Genomic DNA, 15,610 nt, shown 5'->3' on the forward strand with positions numbered 1-15,610 from the left:
ACCGCGATCTACAGTAGGACTGGCAACCACTGTAGATTATTTCTGCCATCGAGAGGCAACAGCAACAATGACTTCAAACACTACGAAATCTTCATGGTGCATCGGTCGTCGCGCAGCCACAAAAGGACCGCGTTCTCCAGTTGGAGACCAGGCTGGGTCCGATAAGTATGCTACTGGTCGAAAGCCTAACAATCCGAGCAGAATTGTTAACTGTCGGAGTACAGTACGAGTATCGACATTCAACACTCGAACCATCAACTCCATTGAGAAGGTAAATGAGCTAGTTGTGAATGCAGATCACCACAACACCTGTGTCATCTGCATTGAAGAACATCGTATCCTTCATGAAGACATCGACATCAAATATGATGACCTGGGAAAGGATGGACACTAGTGACTAGTTCAGCTTGGAAGAACCAGCAAAATGCTACCATCGGAGGAGTCAGTTTCCTTCTAAGTAGCAAAGGTGTCCAAGCTCTCAACAACAACGAGGTAATCGACAAGCGACTCTTGACTGCCTCGTTTAACGGCAACCCCCAAACCACCATCATTTCATGCTACAGTCCAACGAACGTCTCCGATTAAGAATATGCTTTAGCATTCTATAACCAACTGACAGACTTGATCAGAGCTGTCCCGAAGCATAATGTCTTGATAGTGGGAGGACATATGAACGCTAAGATCGGCAAGAATGACTCCCATGGAAACTCCTATCATGATGAAACAAACCGAAATGGCCGTTTTCTACTCGATCTGATTGCTGGCTGCGAATTGTTTTCCCTCAACAACTCTTTTCAAAAACGACCTGGGAAACAATGGACATTCACTTATCCGAACGAGCAACGGGCACAGCGAGACTACATCCTCATGAATAGGAAGTGGCACAGCAGTGCAGTAGATTGCGAGCCATATAACACCTTTCATTCAGTTGGTTCCGATCACCAAATAGTTACGGCGCAAATTCGACTTAGCTTCCGCTCTAACGTAAATAGTCAAAGATCACAACAGCATGATTGGAGCAAACTTCTCACCGATAATGACGTACGCTTAGCTTACACCGTCGAAGTCAACAACAGATTGGAGGTGCTGCAAGCTGCCGATGAAAGCTCCACAGCAAAGTCTGTTTACACTAACATCGTCAGAGCACATGAGTATGCTGCAAAGAGGCATGTTCCATCACGCCAAAGAAGACGACGGAGAGTGCCTTGGGAAGACCAGATCGTCCTTGAGAAACGCGCTCAGCTCAAAGACGCACATAGAGCAATACTCTTGATTGATGACCATGTTGTAAACTTTACTGCATATGATCAAGCCAAACGAGAGCTGAAGGAAGCTTATAAGCAGTCAAGAGCAGTATGTGCAAGAAAAGACCCATTTGATCACTGCTGCAACCCAACAACATCAGTCGAGGTTGGCATGGCAAACGGTAAATGAAATCTCTGGTCGAAAGAGTACAAACCAGGGAAAGCTAAGAGCTGAAAATCCACAAGACATGCTCAACAAATGGCAGCAGTACTTTGAGCAGCTTCGAAGGGAACCACCATCGGTAATTGATGTACCAGTTGAGACTGTGGTGGATGATACATTGCCGATCAACACTGACCCCTTCACCATGGACGAACTGATATCAGTTGTTAAGACCATGTCCTGCAATAAGGCTACTGGCTGCAATAACATCCCCACTGAAGTCTGGAAAAGTGGAGCTCTAAACCAGCATTTGCTCGATATTTGCAATATGGCATTACATGGGGACAAACCATCAGAGTGGTCCAGAAGTGTTATACTCCCTTTCCCGAAAAAGGTGATCTGGACCTAGCTAGTAATTATAGGGGTATCAGTTTAACCTGCATTTCGGCTAAAATATACAACAAGCTACTGCTATACCGAATTCGTCCTCATATTGAACCCGTAATTCGCAATAATCAAAATGGCTTCCGTCCAAACAGAGGTACCATTGCGCAAATTCTGACACCAAGAAGAATAATCGAAGGCATTAAAGTAAAACATCTACCTGCCATTTTAACATTTGTAGATTTCCGAAAAGCCTTCGACAGCATCCACCGAGGTAAAATGCTCCAAATTCTCCTAGCTTACGGCATCCCACAGTTTTTAGTCAATGCCATTAGTGTCATGTATAATGACACCATCACACATGTTAAGAGCCCTGATGGCGACACTGACTTCTTTGCCATTCTTGCAGGCGTCCTTCAGGGGGATACTCTAGTATAAAAATGACTGTTTTTACAGCCATTTTTCCCTGCTGTGCAGGGGTTGGGCTTTTTCTTGAGGCAATGTTTTATGGCCGGATGCCCTTCCTGACGCCAACCCTGGTCGCCTCTTACGACACACAGGGATATGGTACACCTATTCTAACCGGGGCATACACCGGGACCAGTACACTGGCACTCATTTCGCCGACCTCGGAAGGATGACAGGCTGAGTCAACCCCCTGGTGTTAATTCAGCAGCCAACGGGGCTTGAACTCAGGACACTGGGATCCCAAGCCGCTGCCCTAACCACTGCGCCGGATACTCTAGTAGCATTCCTGTTTATCATCATGCTTGATTATGCGATGCGCAAAGCAACTAGAGCTCATGAGCAACTCGGATTTACTCTGCAACAACGCCGAAGCAAGAGGTATCCTGCGGTAACCATCACAGATATCGACTTTGCTGATGACGTCGCATTACTTTCTGATACCTTCCAGGATGCACAAAAACTCCTGCATAGGGTCGAATCTGCTGCCAAAGAGATAGGCCTTAACATCAACGCTGGCAAAACAGAGTACATGTCATTCAACACTAATCATGATGACACACTTGTTGCTCTTCAGGGAGATACACTAAAACACGTCAGTGATTTCAGTACCTAGGATCTTGGGTAGATGACACTGCTAGGGACATGGAAATTCGAATTGCCAAATCCTGGGAAGCGTCATCAAAGTTAACTACCATTTGGAAAAGCGAACTGACCCGAGATCAAAAGCTAGGATTTTTTCAAGCTGCTGTTGAAAGTGTACTCCTCTATGGAGCAGAATGCTGGACACTTACACAAACATTGACCAGGAGATTATATGGGGTTTATACGAGACTTCTAAGAGCCGCCCTGAATGTTTCCTGGCGACAGCACCTGACAAATAGTGAGCTATATGGTACACTACCACAGGTATCACAGACATTAATGCACAGGCGTCTTAGGTTCAGCGGACATTGCTGGAGAAGCCGGGAGGAAACTGTCCATAGCGCTATCCTATGGGAACCATTGCACGGTCACAGAACACGAGGTAGACCGGCCCTAACCTACATCGATACTCGAGAGCACGATTCGGGTATTGGCAGGCGGGAGTAGCCAGGCGGGAGTTGCCAGGCTGTATGGAGAGAAGCAGAATGGAGAGAATGACGTTTAGTTATAATCTGGGAAGTGGATACAAAACGATAAGTTTCACCCGGAGCAAATGAGATTTCTCAAATATCTTCCGAAATTGCTCGCCTTATGAAAGAACAGGGCGATGAACCAAAAAATATTGTTATAGACATTCAAAAACATACTTCAAAATCAACGATTAAACTTAAAAATAACTACAAGGTTGATTTCACAATTGATAATTCATTTAGAGAGTTATTGGGTTTCTCCTCAAAAAAGATTGAAACTAATGGGACGTTTTACAGTGATAATGTCATTCAAATATCCTCAGGCATAAATTTGGTATTAATTCACTGTGATTTGATTGATGGTGCTTATAATGATGGAATAAGAACAAATACAATATTTTCATTCAGCACATACTCAATCCTAATTGGTGATAAATTCAATGTGGAACCCAAAAATCTGGTTTATCTTCCTGTGTCAAGAAAAACAATATACAGAGTAAATTTTAGGATAACCGACCAAGATAATCGCATGATTTCTTTTAATGGAGAAATTATATCCATCAGAATTCACCTACATGAAGTTTTCCAATAAATAAATATGATGGTTATTGTGAGGAAACACGAGTTGGGAAAATATAAAATAATTACAGGGGATGGGATGTTCCTTTCCCCATACTACAGGGGTGAAGGTATGTATCTTGGTAGAGGATACTATAAACCTAAAAGACAAAGGGGTGTCAGACATCAATTTAGAAAAAAAGGAGATGGGATAATTGATACTCTAATGGGTATAGGTTCAACAATTCTTAAACATAAAGACCTAATTGGTTCAATTGCTTCTGCTTTGGGAAATGTAGCAGGTGCTGTAAAGAGTATAAAAGATGCCCAAAAGGAATCTCATAAATTGCAAGCAAATAAATAAATTAAGAAAGGCAAAACTCAATTGTCTCCCCAAGAACGACAGAAAATAATTCAAATACTTGGGTCAGGGTTTCAAAAGTTTTAACATCTTTTTTCCTAAATAAATACAAGTATGGAAGCAATTGATAGTATCTATGATTTGGATGATCCCATTGTCATCTCAAACTCTACTAAAAAAGAAGACTACTTCAAGGTAAATGCAATAACTGGAACAGACTGGAATGCAAATGGAACAAAAAGTTTTGAAATAAATAATCAACAAACTTATTTGAATCTCGCCGAAAGTTTCTTGTTGTGTAAATTTACATTCACTTAGGCTGCGAATAACACAAACGCTACACTCGTAAATGATTTATTCTGGAAAATGTTTGATAGTGTTCGTTTGTACAATGGAGCACAAGAAGTTGAAACGGTTGATTATGTCTCTGTTACATCTGAATGTTTACAAGTTTACAATGTTACAAGAAAAATGTTTCATCCTCATTCTGATAACATGGAGAAAGCATGCAGGTTTTTCGTTTTTGTTTACGGTCACACAGTCTAGCCTGGGTTTGAATCTCGAACCAGCTACAAACTTGCAGACAGGGCGAGGCATCAATGGGTGTGCCGTCCCTCGGATGGACGTTAAACTGGGTGTCTCATCTGCCAACATGAGTTGGTGGACGTTAAAGATCCCATGGTGTCCGTGAACAGTAGGCGAGCTATTGCCAGCAGCATGAACATATTACAAATTCCTGCCCGAACCTGCAGGGGACGCTGCATCAGTGGCACAGCCACGACGCTCAACCAATGGATAAAAGACGAGATAAAATGTCATCGCTCCCGTTGTTTTAGTAATTTTGCTCGATGGAGCTAAAGGGCTAGCCCATATTTATGTACAACTAAAATGGCCGCCAGTCTACGAGTCAGCCATCTTTTATCAGATCGCAAAATAAAGTGAGGGGCATGTGTATGCCATTATGTACTGTGCTTGTGCCAAGTTTGAACAAAATCGGACCATGCATGTCTGAGAAATCTTTGGGGACACATTTAAGTAACAAAATGGTCAACAGTTAGCCATCTTGGATCTGATCTCGAAAAAAAATGATGTGCATATATAAGCCATCATTCATTAACTGGTTGCTAAGTTTGAACAATATCAGTAAATGCAAGTCTGAGAAATAGTTGAGGACGTGTTCAAAATGGGGGGGGGGGTGACGGGGTTTACAACTAAAATGGCCGCCAGTCGGCCATCTTGGATCTGATTTCGGGGGAAAAAATTGATGTGCTTATGTAAGCCATCATTCATTATTATCTGTGTGCCAAGTTTGAACAACATCGGTAAATGCATGTCCGGGAAATAGTTGAGGACATGTTCAACATCAGGTTATTTTTATAACTAAAATGGCCGCCAGTCGGCCATCTTGGATCTGCTCTCGAAAAAAAATGATGTGCATGTGTATACCATTATGTGTTGCCTTTGTGCCAAGTACGAATAAAATAGGTCCATACATGTCCGAGATATGGTTGCGGACGCACATACATACGCACACACGGACACGAAAATTAAGACCAAATCCATAAGCCCCCGTTTCGGACTATGTCCAACGGGGGCTAATAATGCTTGTAGCCATGCCATATATATATATATATATATATATATATATATATATATATATATATATATATATATATATATATATATATATATATATATATACTTGTAGCCATGTGCTGCATATGAAAGGAAGAAGGAAGAAGATGATGAGGAAGATGGTCACACACCATAAAATTGGAAATAATAAATCACAATAATACCATACAGATTTACATAACTATCAATGTCAAAAGCCTATCCTTCCAAAAGTCATGGGAATACACAATTTTAATAACAATAAGAAATATCAAATCTGATTCCCCCCCCCCCTCCTCCAAGCTTTTCAGCCTGTTTTCTTCACTCAAATCAACTCCATCATTTGCTGGGGTGATAAATCAATGGCCTTTCAAAGCTAGAAAGGCTACAAGGTCATAAAATAATGGGGGAGCGCCAATGAGACCAAGGACAATGAAAGAAAACAATAAAGGAAGGATTATGAGCAGGTAGCACAAGTCCTATCCGAACACCCTCACCAGGACCATCGAACGGGAGCAGATGATGTGGGATAGTGTCCGTGGAGCCCAGTGGGATCAGGTACGTGTCTTTGATGTAATGTGGGTTGTTAGCCACCACACCAAAGCGGTTCCTGCTGCTAAAGTATGAATACAGAGAAACGTAACCAACTTTCTCCTCCTCGGTTGCAGGATGGAAGCGAATCACACAGACTTCCTGGGGACGAGAGAATAAAGTGCATGGCTTTGATGGAATTACATATCCCAAAGAAAATAATATTGTTAAACAGTCCAATGATGTAGTTCAATGTACATGACAAGCCTATTTCTGATTTAAAGTAAGAAAGTGAGGTAAGTGTGAAGCAGTGGAAAAGTTGGAAAGAAATGAAGCCCAGCATGAAGCAGAGATTGTAATGGCTGGGATTGCAAGGGAAACCGAGTCCCAATATGTACTAGAATGGCACTCGGAGGAGCGCTTACCTCTGCCAGGCTGAACAGTTGACATTTTATATCACACCGATAGGCCGGATATGCATCCGGATCGTCACCAAAATCTAATCAACTCATCCCTGTCATATACCCAAACTGTTCACCAAGTTTCGTCTGAATCCTCCACAACGTTTTGAGACATCTTGCTCACAAATAGACAAGCAAGCAAACAGACAGACAGAGAAGAAAGCATAACCTCCGTCCACTGGTAATAAAAGCTTCAACTTTAGGTCTGTCGTGAGGGTGTTCTGTTAAATGCGTGCAAGGCTCATTCCATACCAAATAATCACACTTCAACACAAGATCTGCCATCAAGTTCTTAGATTTTCTTAAAATTTGTCAGTGAAGTTCCCCTTCGTGTGAGGGTTCCACACCCCAAGTTTCACAGAACCATTCATTGATCAAGTTTTTTTTTTATGAGATAGAGGGAACTGAACCTTATATTGAATGACCTTGGAAACTTGAGAAGGCCATAATCTCAGATTCCAATTGTTGTAGAAAGCCAATTTTGGTGCCAAATGAAACCAGATTAGCTTTCACCAATGACCTCACAGAAAGAAGAAAAACAAAAGGCCATGATACTGACTCCATAAGAAGTCCATCATACACCCAGTATGCATGTAAACTTTCAAAATTGGGATCTCTACTAGTTTGGGAAGAGTACCCTTCAAAAGGGGAGCAGCACGCTCAGGTTTCCCTGTTTAGACAGGCCATCCATCCCCTGCAAATCTCACCTACCTCTCTGTCGGTATGAGCTAAAGAATGAGATTCATTCTCATTCCTGTTTTCACAAAACCGTTACAGAGTTCAAGGAAGCTACAATTTGGATGATGGCACCCTCTCATGGAAGGGAACAAAACTCACAAGTTTCAAGAAAATCAGAGATTTGGAGTTCAGATCTCGTGATGAAGTGTGACTGTTTGGTGTGGAATGACAATGATTTGGTATGTAAACCAGGTCTCCAGAACAATATGAACCTGACGTACGGCCCTCTGAGATTTTATGTGACGTTTGAAACTTCAGAGGTTCAACGTCCTTGATCTCAGGAACCACTTGATCTCAGACTGGACAATTTGGACTATGGAGCTCTCTCGTGGAAGGGAACAAAACTGACAGGTTTCAAGAGAATTGGAGATAGTTACATAAGACAACCATAGTAATTTGATTTGTTTATCTTATTCCGGAAGTTTACCGCTGTTGATGCAGCATCTTTTACACCAAACTATTTAACATGTTACATTAGTTATTTATACCTGGTGTTTGTGTCCTTTATGACGTCTTTAAAAACAGTAAGTTTCCTGTTTGGAATGATTTTTAGCTCGCCTGTTCGAAGAACAGAGAGCTATAGCGATACCCCTGGCGTGAGCGTGAGCGTGAAAATGTTAAAGTTATTTTTTCCTTTCTAATGTTTTTATCTATCACACTTTTTTATACACCCGATATATGTATGTATGTATATATATATATATATATATATATATATATATATATATATATATATATATATATATATATATATATATATATATATATCGGGGCGTATTATGTGATACCGGTTGTCCGTCCGTCCGTTTGTCTGTCTGTCTGTCTGTCTGTCTGCCCATCCGTCCGTTCCTGTCTGCACTCTAACTCCCAAAGTTTTCAACTTTCACGTTTCATATTTGGTACATAGGTACAGACTGTGGAGACGGTGTGTCGCGACATACATTCGTCATCTAAAGTGGTTGCCATGGCAACCAGGATGCTGTTTTCCATGTAGTAGCACAATTCTGTATATACCTACTTGTTTGGGCGTATATTGTGCTCACTTGCGCTCTTGTTACTGATTACAATATACAAATACATATATTGCTTAAAAATTATTTGGATCAGACTTCACTGCAATGCTGTATAAAAGATATTAATTATTAGACGAGTCTTTTAAAAATGATAAATGTATAAACAGGCGAGCATTGGGTGGCTTTGACACCAACTCTGGTTCAATTTGTTTTACTGCCACACAGGCAGAATTTACTTAAAAACAAAAAAAAAAGAAGTCACCCGTTTCCAAAAGAAGTGCTTCGGTTTGGCATTTTAAATATAAAACAAGCAATGCCTAGAAATGAACGGAACCCATAACAATTACCCTTTCGAATTACTCTTCAGAACCCTTTACAATTAAACACGGTGAGTTTGAAAGGTTGTTCTTCTTCATTTTTGACGGACGGATGGACGGAAGGACATACCCAAATAATTGAAGCGGCTTCACCACTTCAAAAATTATCTCCTCTCTGCGCATGTGCGATCGGGACAAATTCTGAACCAAAGTACTGTTAAACGACAAGTTCATTTTCCATTTTGTGTTCAAAATATAACATTCAATTCAAATTCAGTTGTTCCTCAATCATAAACTGACGTTTGTAGAAAGACAGACAAAGTGAGCCAATTGCTTAACCCAACTTTCGTTTCGCACTTCGGGGTTAAAAAAAGAAAAGGAACAGAAGCAGAAATCCACCAAATTGTAAAATGTTTGGCAAGTTTGCAGAAACCCAAAACAAGTGAAGAAGTGACAAAGCAAGAAGAAGTTGTGTGATCATACCTTCGTTGCTTTAACTTTGCTCAAATAATCCCAAACAACTTGAGGAGAAATTCTACCTCCGACCTGTACAGTGTCTGGAAGATCCTTGGGAGGGGCGGAGAAGGGGGTGGGGTAGGAGGGGGGAGTCATCGGTGGCAAAAGAAAGTATGAAATATAGACTTTAAAGTAAGATGGAACCATTTTGACATATTTCAGAAAGACTTGCATGGACAATAAACTTCATACAGGCTCCAGGTGGAATTATTACAACTTTTTCTTCTTATCAGCAAAGCAAATACGAAATCATCAGATTGTGTTTGATAATTATTACCTCTGCTACCAAAGGTGGAAGGAGGTTATGTTTTCACCCCTCTCTGTCTGTCTATTTGTTTGTCTGATTGTGTGCAGGATATCTCAAAAAGTTGTGGACGGATCCAGATGAAATTTTGTTGACAGGTTTGGTGTGTGACAAGGACGAACTGATTATATTTTGGTGAAGATCCGGACCTGGTTCCGACTACTAGAATTTTTTCAGTGATTTTTCACCATTGAGAGATCGGGCCAAAAATGATACGTTACGGATTTGGAAACCTTGTGCACACAAGCAGCCAGAGTCCCCATCGTTCAGTTATTTCGATATGTATGTGTTTATAGTTAGAATCCATCCCCTTTGTCTAATGGGAATTAGATGTGTGCTATGAGTTATTTTTATAGTCAGGTTTTTTACATCCTCATCAACAACAACAACGACACCACCCTCACTCGACCCGGTCGCCATTACGCACGTGTTCGGGACCACGGATGTGAGCGGAGGTTTCGTCACCTCAGGGCTGGCTCCGCCTTAGCCAGATGGAGTGTTCGGCCCGACCAATGAAGGGCCGCCACGAGTCGCCTGACAACCAAAGGTCCAATCAGGAGGCGAGTGGCGAGGAAAAGAAACCCCTCCCACCTCAACAAGAGGGGTGTGATGGTCAGGACGAGTGTGTTCTGCAGGATCATGGCGATAGCGGTCTGTGGTCTTAGTCTCGATTAGCGGTCGTGGCTCAAGCGGTCTGCAGCCCTTTGTGGTGGATTCTCGTGGTGGTGGTGGTGGCTGAGCTGCCGGGGACGTGGACTGTGGACTTCGGGTCGTGGGTTCGAGTCCCACTGTGGTGGTTCGGAGTCAGTGTGACCGCAAAAGGCGGAAAGGTACCACCAGCCTGGCTCTACCGAATAAAGACCCACGGGGTCCAGTTTCTTTTGGTGTGTGTGTGTATATGTGTATGTGTGTGTGTGTGTGTGTGGGTGTGTGTGTGTGTGTGTGTGTGTGTGTGTGTGTGTGTGTGTGTGTGTGTGTGTGTGTGTGTGTGTGTGTGTGTGTGTGTGTGTGTGTGTGTGTGTGTGTGTGTCCATGGGCCCTGTCTGTAAGTAGAATTGTATGTGTTTTCTTTTCATTGTACATTACATTTCTTTATTCATGATAACTCTGCTCTGTCTCTCCTCCCCGATTATTCTTTGTAAAATAAACCCCTGTTAAATGTACCAGCTCGCAAGGTGCGTATTGAGAAATAGTAAAACTGTTCGTGCCGTAAATTGCTCACTTGGTCCAGCGCAGCTCTGGTAACTCTGCTCGGTTACGCCGGATCCGAGTCGTTACCTGCGACTCGGATTGGACAGAGATGGCCAAGGGTGTGGTTTCCCCGGTAGCTAGACTGCTGGTTATTTAGGTATATTGGAGATTGAGACAATTAACCCCACGCCACATGGTCTGCACAGATAGGGTTGGCAACCAGGTGCTGTGCAATGGCAGATGAAGCACGTACAGTGGCCGGTGGTTGCTGGATATTTCTACATTCTCACACTAGTTGTGTTCTAACCCTCACAATCTTTCTTCAAATCGAATTTGAATGTGAGGTGGGGAGCACATCCTTGTTGACTGACGTCAGCAAACGGCGAGAGGTAAAGATTACTCGAGGTTGCACAGCCAGAAATGTGTTGGATACAATATGTTTGATTTGTACTTCAAACCTTCGTGATGATTGCCCTTTCCAGGGCATCCTGATATAGACTGGACGTTTGTCCGGACAAATCTTCCGATCTTTTGTCGTGTTTAGAAACTTTTGTATGTATCTCTTAACTATATGCCATAAATATGCATATATGCATTTATATATATATATATATATATATATATATATATATATATATATATATATATATATATATATATATATACATATATATCTGGAAAAAAATAAGAGACCACTCCAAAAAAAATTTAAATCAGCATCTCTACATGTATGGCAGCCATTCCATTCCAGTGTCTGTTGAATTCCAACACAGGCACACCTCATTCTACTTCGTGAGATACTGATTAGGTGATCACCTGAACCGAATCTTATTTAACAAGGAAAAGTATAAAAACCACTGCTGTGGTCATCACTATCCTCTTGCAATAGGACCAGCTGGATGGCAAAAACAGTGCTAGTAGTACCTCAAAAGTAATTGGAATCAAAAAAATAACTTATTGACCATGCAAAAAGAGTTGAAAAGAAAAGTTTTGAGTGAGGAAAAGAAGGGTTCAATTCTGGCTTTACTGGCAGAGGGATACAGTGAGCGTCACGTTGCTTCCGTCCTTAAAATTTCAAAGACAGCGATTCATAAGAACAAGGTCAAGCAGCAGACATTGGGGACAACAAAGCTACAGACTGGCAGAGGGCAAAAACGACTTTCCACTGACCGGGATGATCGCCAACTCATTCGAATGTCACTCAACAACCGTAGGATGGCATCAAATGACCAACAAAAAGAATGGCAAACGGCAGCTGGGGTGAAGTGCACGGTGAGGACGGTTCGAAACAGGCTCCTAGGGGCAGGGCTGAAGTCGTGCAGAGCGAGAAAAAAGCCCTTCATCAAAGAGAACCAAAGAAGAGCCAGACTGAGGTTTGCAAAAGACCATAAGGATTGGACCTTAGAGGACTGGAGTAAGGTCATCTTCTCTGATGAGTCCAATTTTCAGCTTTTCCCAACACCAGGTCGTCTAATGGTTATATGGAGACCTGGAGAGGCCTACAAGTCACAGTGTCTCGCACCCACTGTGAAATTTGGTGGAGGATCGGTGATGATCTGGGGGTGCTTCAGCAAGGCTGGAATCGGGCAGATTTGTCTTTGTGAAGGACTCATGAATCAGCCACGTACAAGGTTGTCCCGGAAGAACACTTGCTTCCTTCTGCTCTGACAATGTTCCCCAACACTGAGGATTGGTTTTTCCAGCAGGACAACGCTCCATGCCACACAGCAAGGTCAATCAAGGTGTGGATGGAGGACCATCAGATCAAGACCCTGACATGACCAGCCCAATCTCCAGACCTGAACCCCATTGAAAGTCTTTGGAATGTGATCAAGAGGAAGATGGATGATCACAAGCCATCAAACAAAGCCGAGCTGCTTGAATTTTTGCGCCAGGAGTGGCAGAAAGTCACCAACAGCAATGTGAAAAAATGGTGAAGAGCATGCCAAGACGCATGAAAGCTGTGATTGAAAATCAGGGTTATTCCACAAAATATTGATTTCTGAACTCTTCCCAAGTTAAAACATTAGTATTGTGTTGTATAAAAATGAATATGAACTTGTTTTCTTTGTATTATTTGAGGTCTGAAAACAATGATTCTTCTTATTCTTCTTCTTCTTCTTCTTCTTCTTCTTCTTCTTTCAGCTGCTCCCGTTCGGGGTCGCCACAGCAGATAAACCGTCTCCATTTCGCTCTATTCTCCACATCTTCCATTGACACTCCAACTGCCCGCATGACCACCCTCACCACATCCATGAACCTCTTCTTTGACCTTCCTCTTCTCCTCCTGCCTGGCGGCTCCATCCTAAGCATCCTTCTCCCGATATACTCCGCTTCCCTCCTGTGCACATGTCCAAACCTTCTCAATCTTGCCTCTCTCACTTTGTCTCCAAACCGTCCTACCTGCGCAGTCCCTCTAATATGCTCATTCCTTATCCTGTCCATCCTCGTCACTCCCAACGAGAATCGCAGCATCTTTAACTCTGCCACCTCCAGCTCCGCTTCCTGTCTTTTTGTTAGTGCCACCGCCTCCAAACCATACAGCAGAGCTGGTCTCACTACCGTCTTATATACTTTCCCTTCACTCTTGCAGCTACCCTTCTGTCACAAATCACTCCTACAACTATTCTCCACCCACTCCATCCTGCCTGCACTCTCTTTTTCACTTCTCAACCACACTCTCCGTTACTTTGGACAGTTGATCCCAGGTATTTAAACCCATCCACCTTCCCCACCTCAACTCCTTGCAACCGCACCATACCACCACCCTCCCTCTAATTTACGCACATGTACTCCGTCTTACTCCGACTGACTATCATTCCCCTTTTCTCCAGTGCGTACCACCACCTCTCGAGGCTCGCCTCAGCCTGCTGCCGACTCTCTCTACAGATCATGATGTCATCCGCGAACATCATAGTCCATGGAGACTCCAGTCTGATCTCGTCCGTCACCCTGTCCATCACCATTGCAAACAGGAAAGGGCTCAGAGTCGATCCTTGGTGCAATCTCACTTTTACCTTAAACCGGTCCGTCATTCCTACCTCACACCTCACCGCTGTCACACTGTCCTCATACATATCCTGCACGATCCTCACATACTTCTCCACCACTCCCGACATCCTCATACAATGCCACAACTCCTCTCTTGGCACCCTATCATCAGCTTTCTCTAAATCCACAAACACACAATGTAACTCCTTCTGGCCTTCCCTATACTAGCATACTTCTCCATCAACATACTCAAAGCAAACATCACATCAATGGTGCTCTTTCCTGGCATAAACCCATATTGCTGCTCACAGATCATCACCTCTCCTCTCAACCTTGCTTCCACTACTCCTTCCCACAACTTCATGGTGTGGCTGAACAACTTTATCCCTCTGTAATTTCCACAGCTCTGCACATCACCCTTGTTCTTGAAAATCGGGACCAGTACACTTAATCTCCACTCCTCCGGCATTCTCTCACTTTCCAAGATTTTATTAAACAATCTGGTTAACAACCCCACTGCCATCTCTCCCAAACACTTCCATGCCTCCACTGGTATATCATCTGGGCCAACCACCTTTCCACTTTTCATCCTCTTCACAGCAGTCCTCACTTCATCCTTACTGATCCACCCCACTTCCTGATTCACTATCTCCACCTCATCCAACCTTCTCTCTCTCATTTTCTTCATTCATCAGCTCCTCAAAATACTCCATCCACCTTCTCAACACACTCTCCTCGCTTGTCAGCACATTCCCATTTGCATCCTTTATCACCCTGACCTGCAGCACATCCTTCCCAGCTCGGTCCCTCTGTCTTGCCAATCGGTATAAATCCTTTTCCCCTTCTTTTGTATCCAACTTCTCACGAAGCTCGTCATATGCCTTTTTCTTAGCCTTTGCCACCTCTCTCTTTGCCTTTCGCCACCACTCCTTGTACTCCTGCCTACTTTCTTCATCTCTCTGACTATCCACTTCTTTTTCGCCAACCCCTTCTTCCTTATACTTTCTTGTACTTCCTCGTTCCACCACCAAGTCTCCTTATCTTCCTTCCTCTGTCCAGATGTCACACCAAGTACCTTCCAAGCTATCTCCCTCACCACTTCTGCTGTTGTTGCCCAATCATCCCACCCATCTTTACCACCATCCAACACCTGTCTCGCCTCCTCGCTAAATTTCACGCAACAGTCTTCCTCCTTCAGCTTCCACCTTCTGGTCCTTGGTTCAGCCCTCACTCTCTTCCTCAACCTCACCTCCAAAATCATCCTCCAGACCACCAATTGATGCTGTCGAGCATCTCCTGCTTAAGATGTAATCCACCTGTGTGCACTTTCCTCCACTCTTGTATGTCACTGTGTTCCTCCTTCTTCTTGAAATACGTATTTACCACTGCCATTTCCATTGTTTTTGCAAACTCTACCACCATTTGCCCTTCCACATTTCTCTTGTTGAGACCGTACCTCCCCATCACCTCCTCATCCTCTTTATTCCCTTCCCCAACATGCCCATTGAAATCTGCTCCAATCACCACTCTTCATCCTTGGATACACTCTCCACCACTTCATCTAACTCACTCCAGAAATCTTCTTTATACTGCATCTCACACCCCAGATGTGGGGCATATGCACTGATGACATTCATCATCACC

General features: G+C 43.1%; 1 protein-coding gene across 9 annotated transcripts in view; it reads right to left on the reverse strand.

The window, feature by feature from the left end:
• The window catches only part of LOC147012629 (death-inducer obliterator 1-like), a 135,655-nt gene that overhangs the window by 12,443 nt on the left and 107,602 nt on the right, over positions 1–15,610 (reverse strand). For all 9 annotated transcript variants that reach the window (XM_085853647.1, XM_085853646.1, XM_085853644.1 and 6 more), the window contains 2 exons: positions 9,448–9,531; positions 6,402–6,597 (listed from right to left, as the gene is read on the reverse strand). In XM_085853647.1, coding sequence (XP_085709773.1) covers positions 6,402–6,597; positions 9,448–9,531 — 280 coding nt within the window. The remainder of the gene's footprint in view (positions 1–6,401; positions 6,598–9,447; positions 9,532–15,610) is intronic.

Source organism: Eptatretus burgeri, chromosome 14 (assembly GCF_056783735.1).
Source record: "Eptatretus burgeri isolate ZD-2024b chromosome 14, Ebu_testis_v1, whole genome shotgun sequence".
NCBI lineage: Eukaryota > Metazoa > Chordata > Myxini > Myxiniformes > Myxinidae > Eptatretus > Eptatretus burgeri.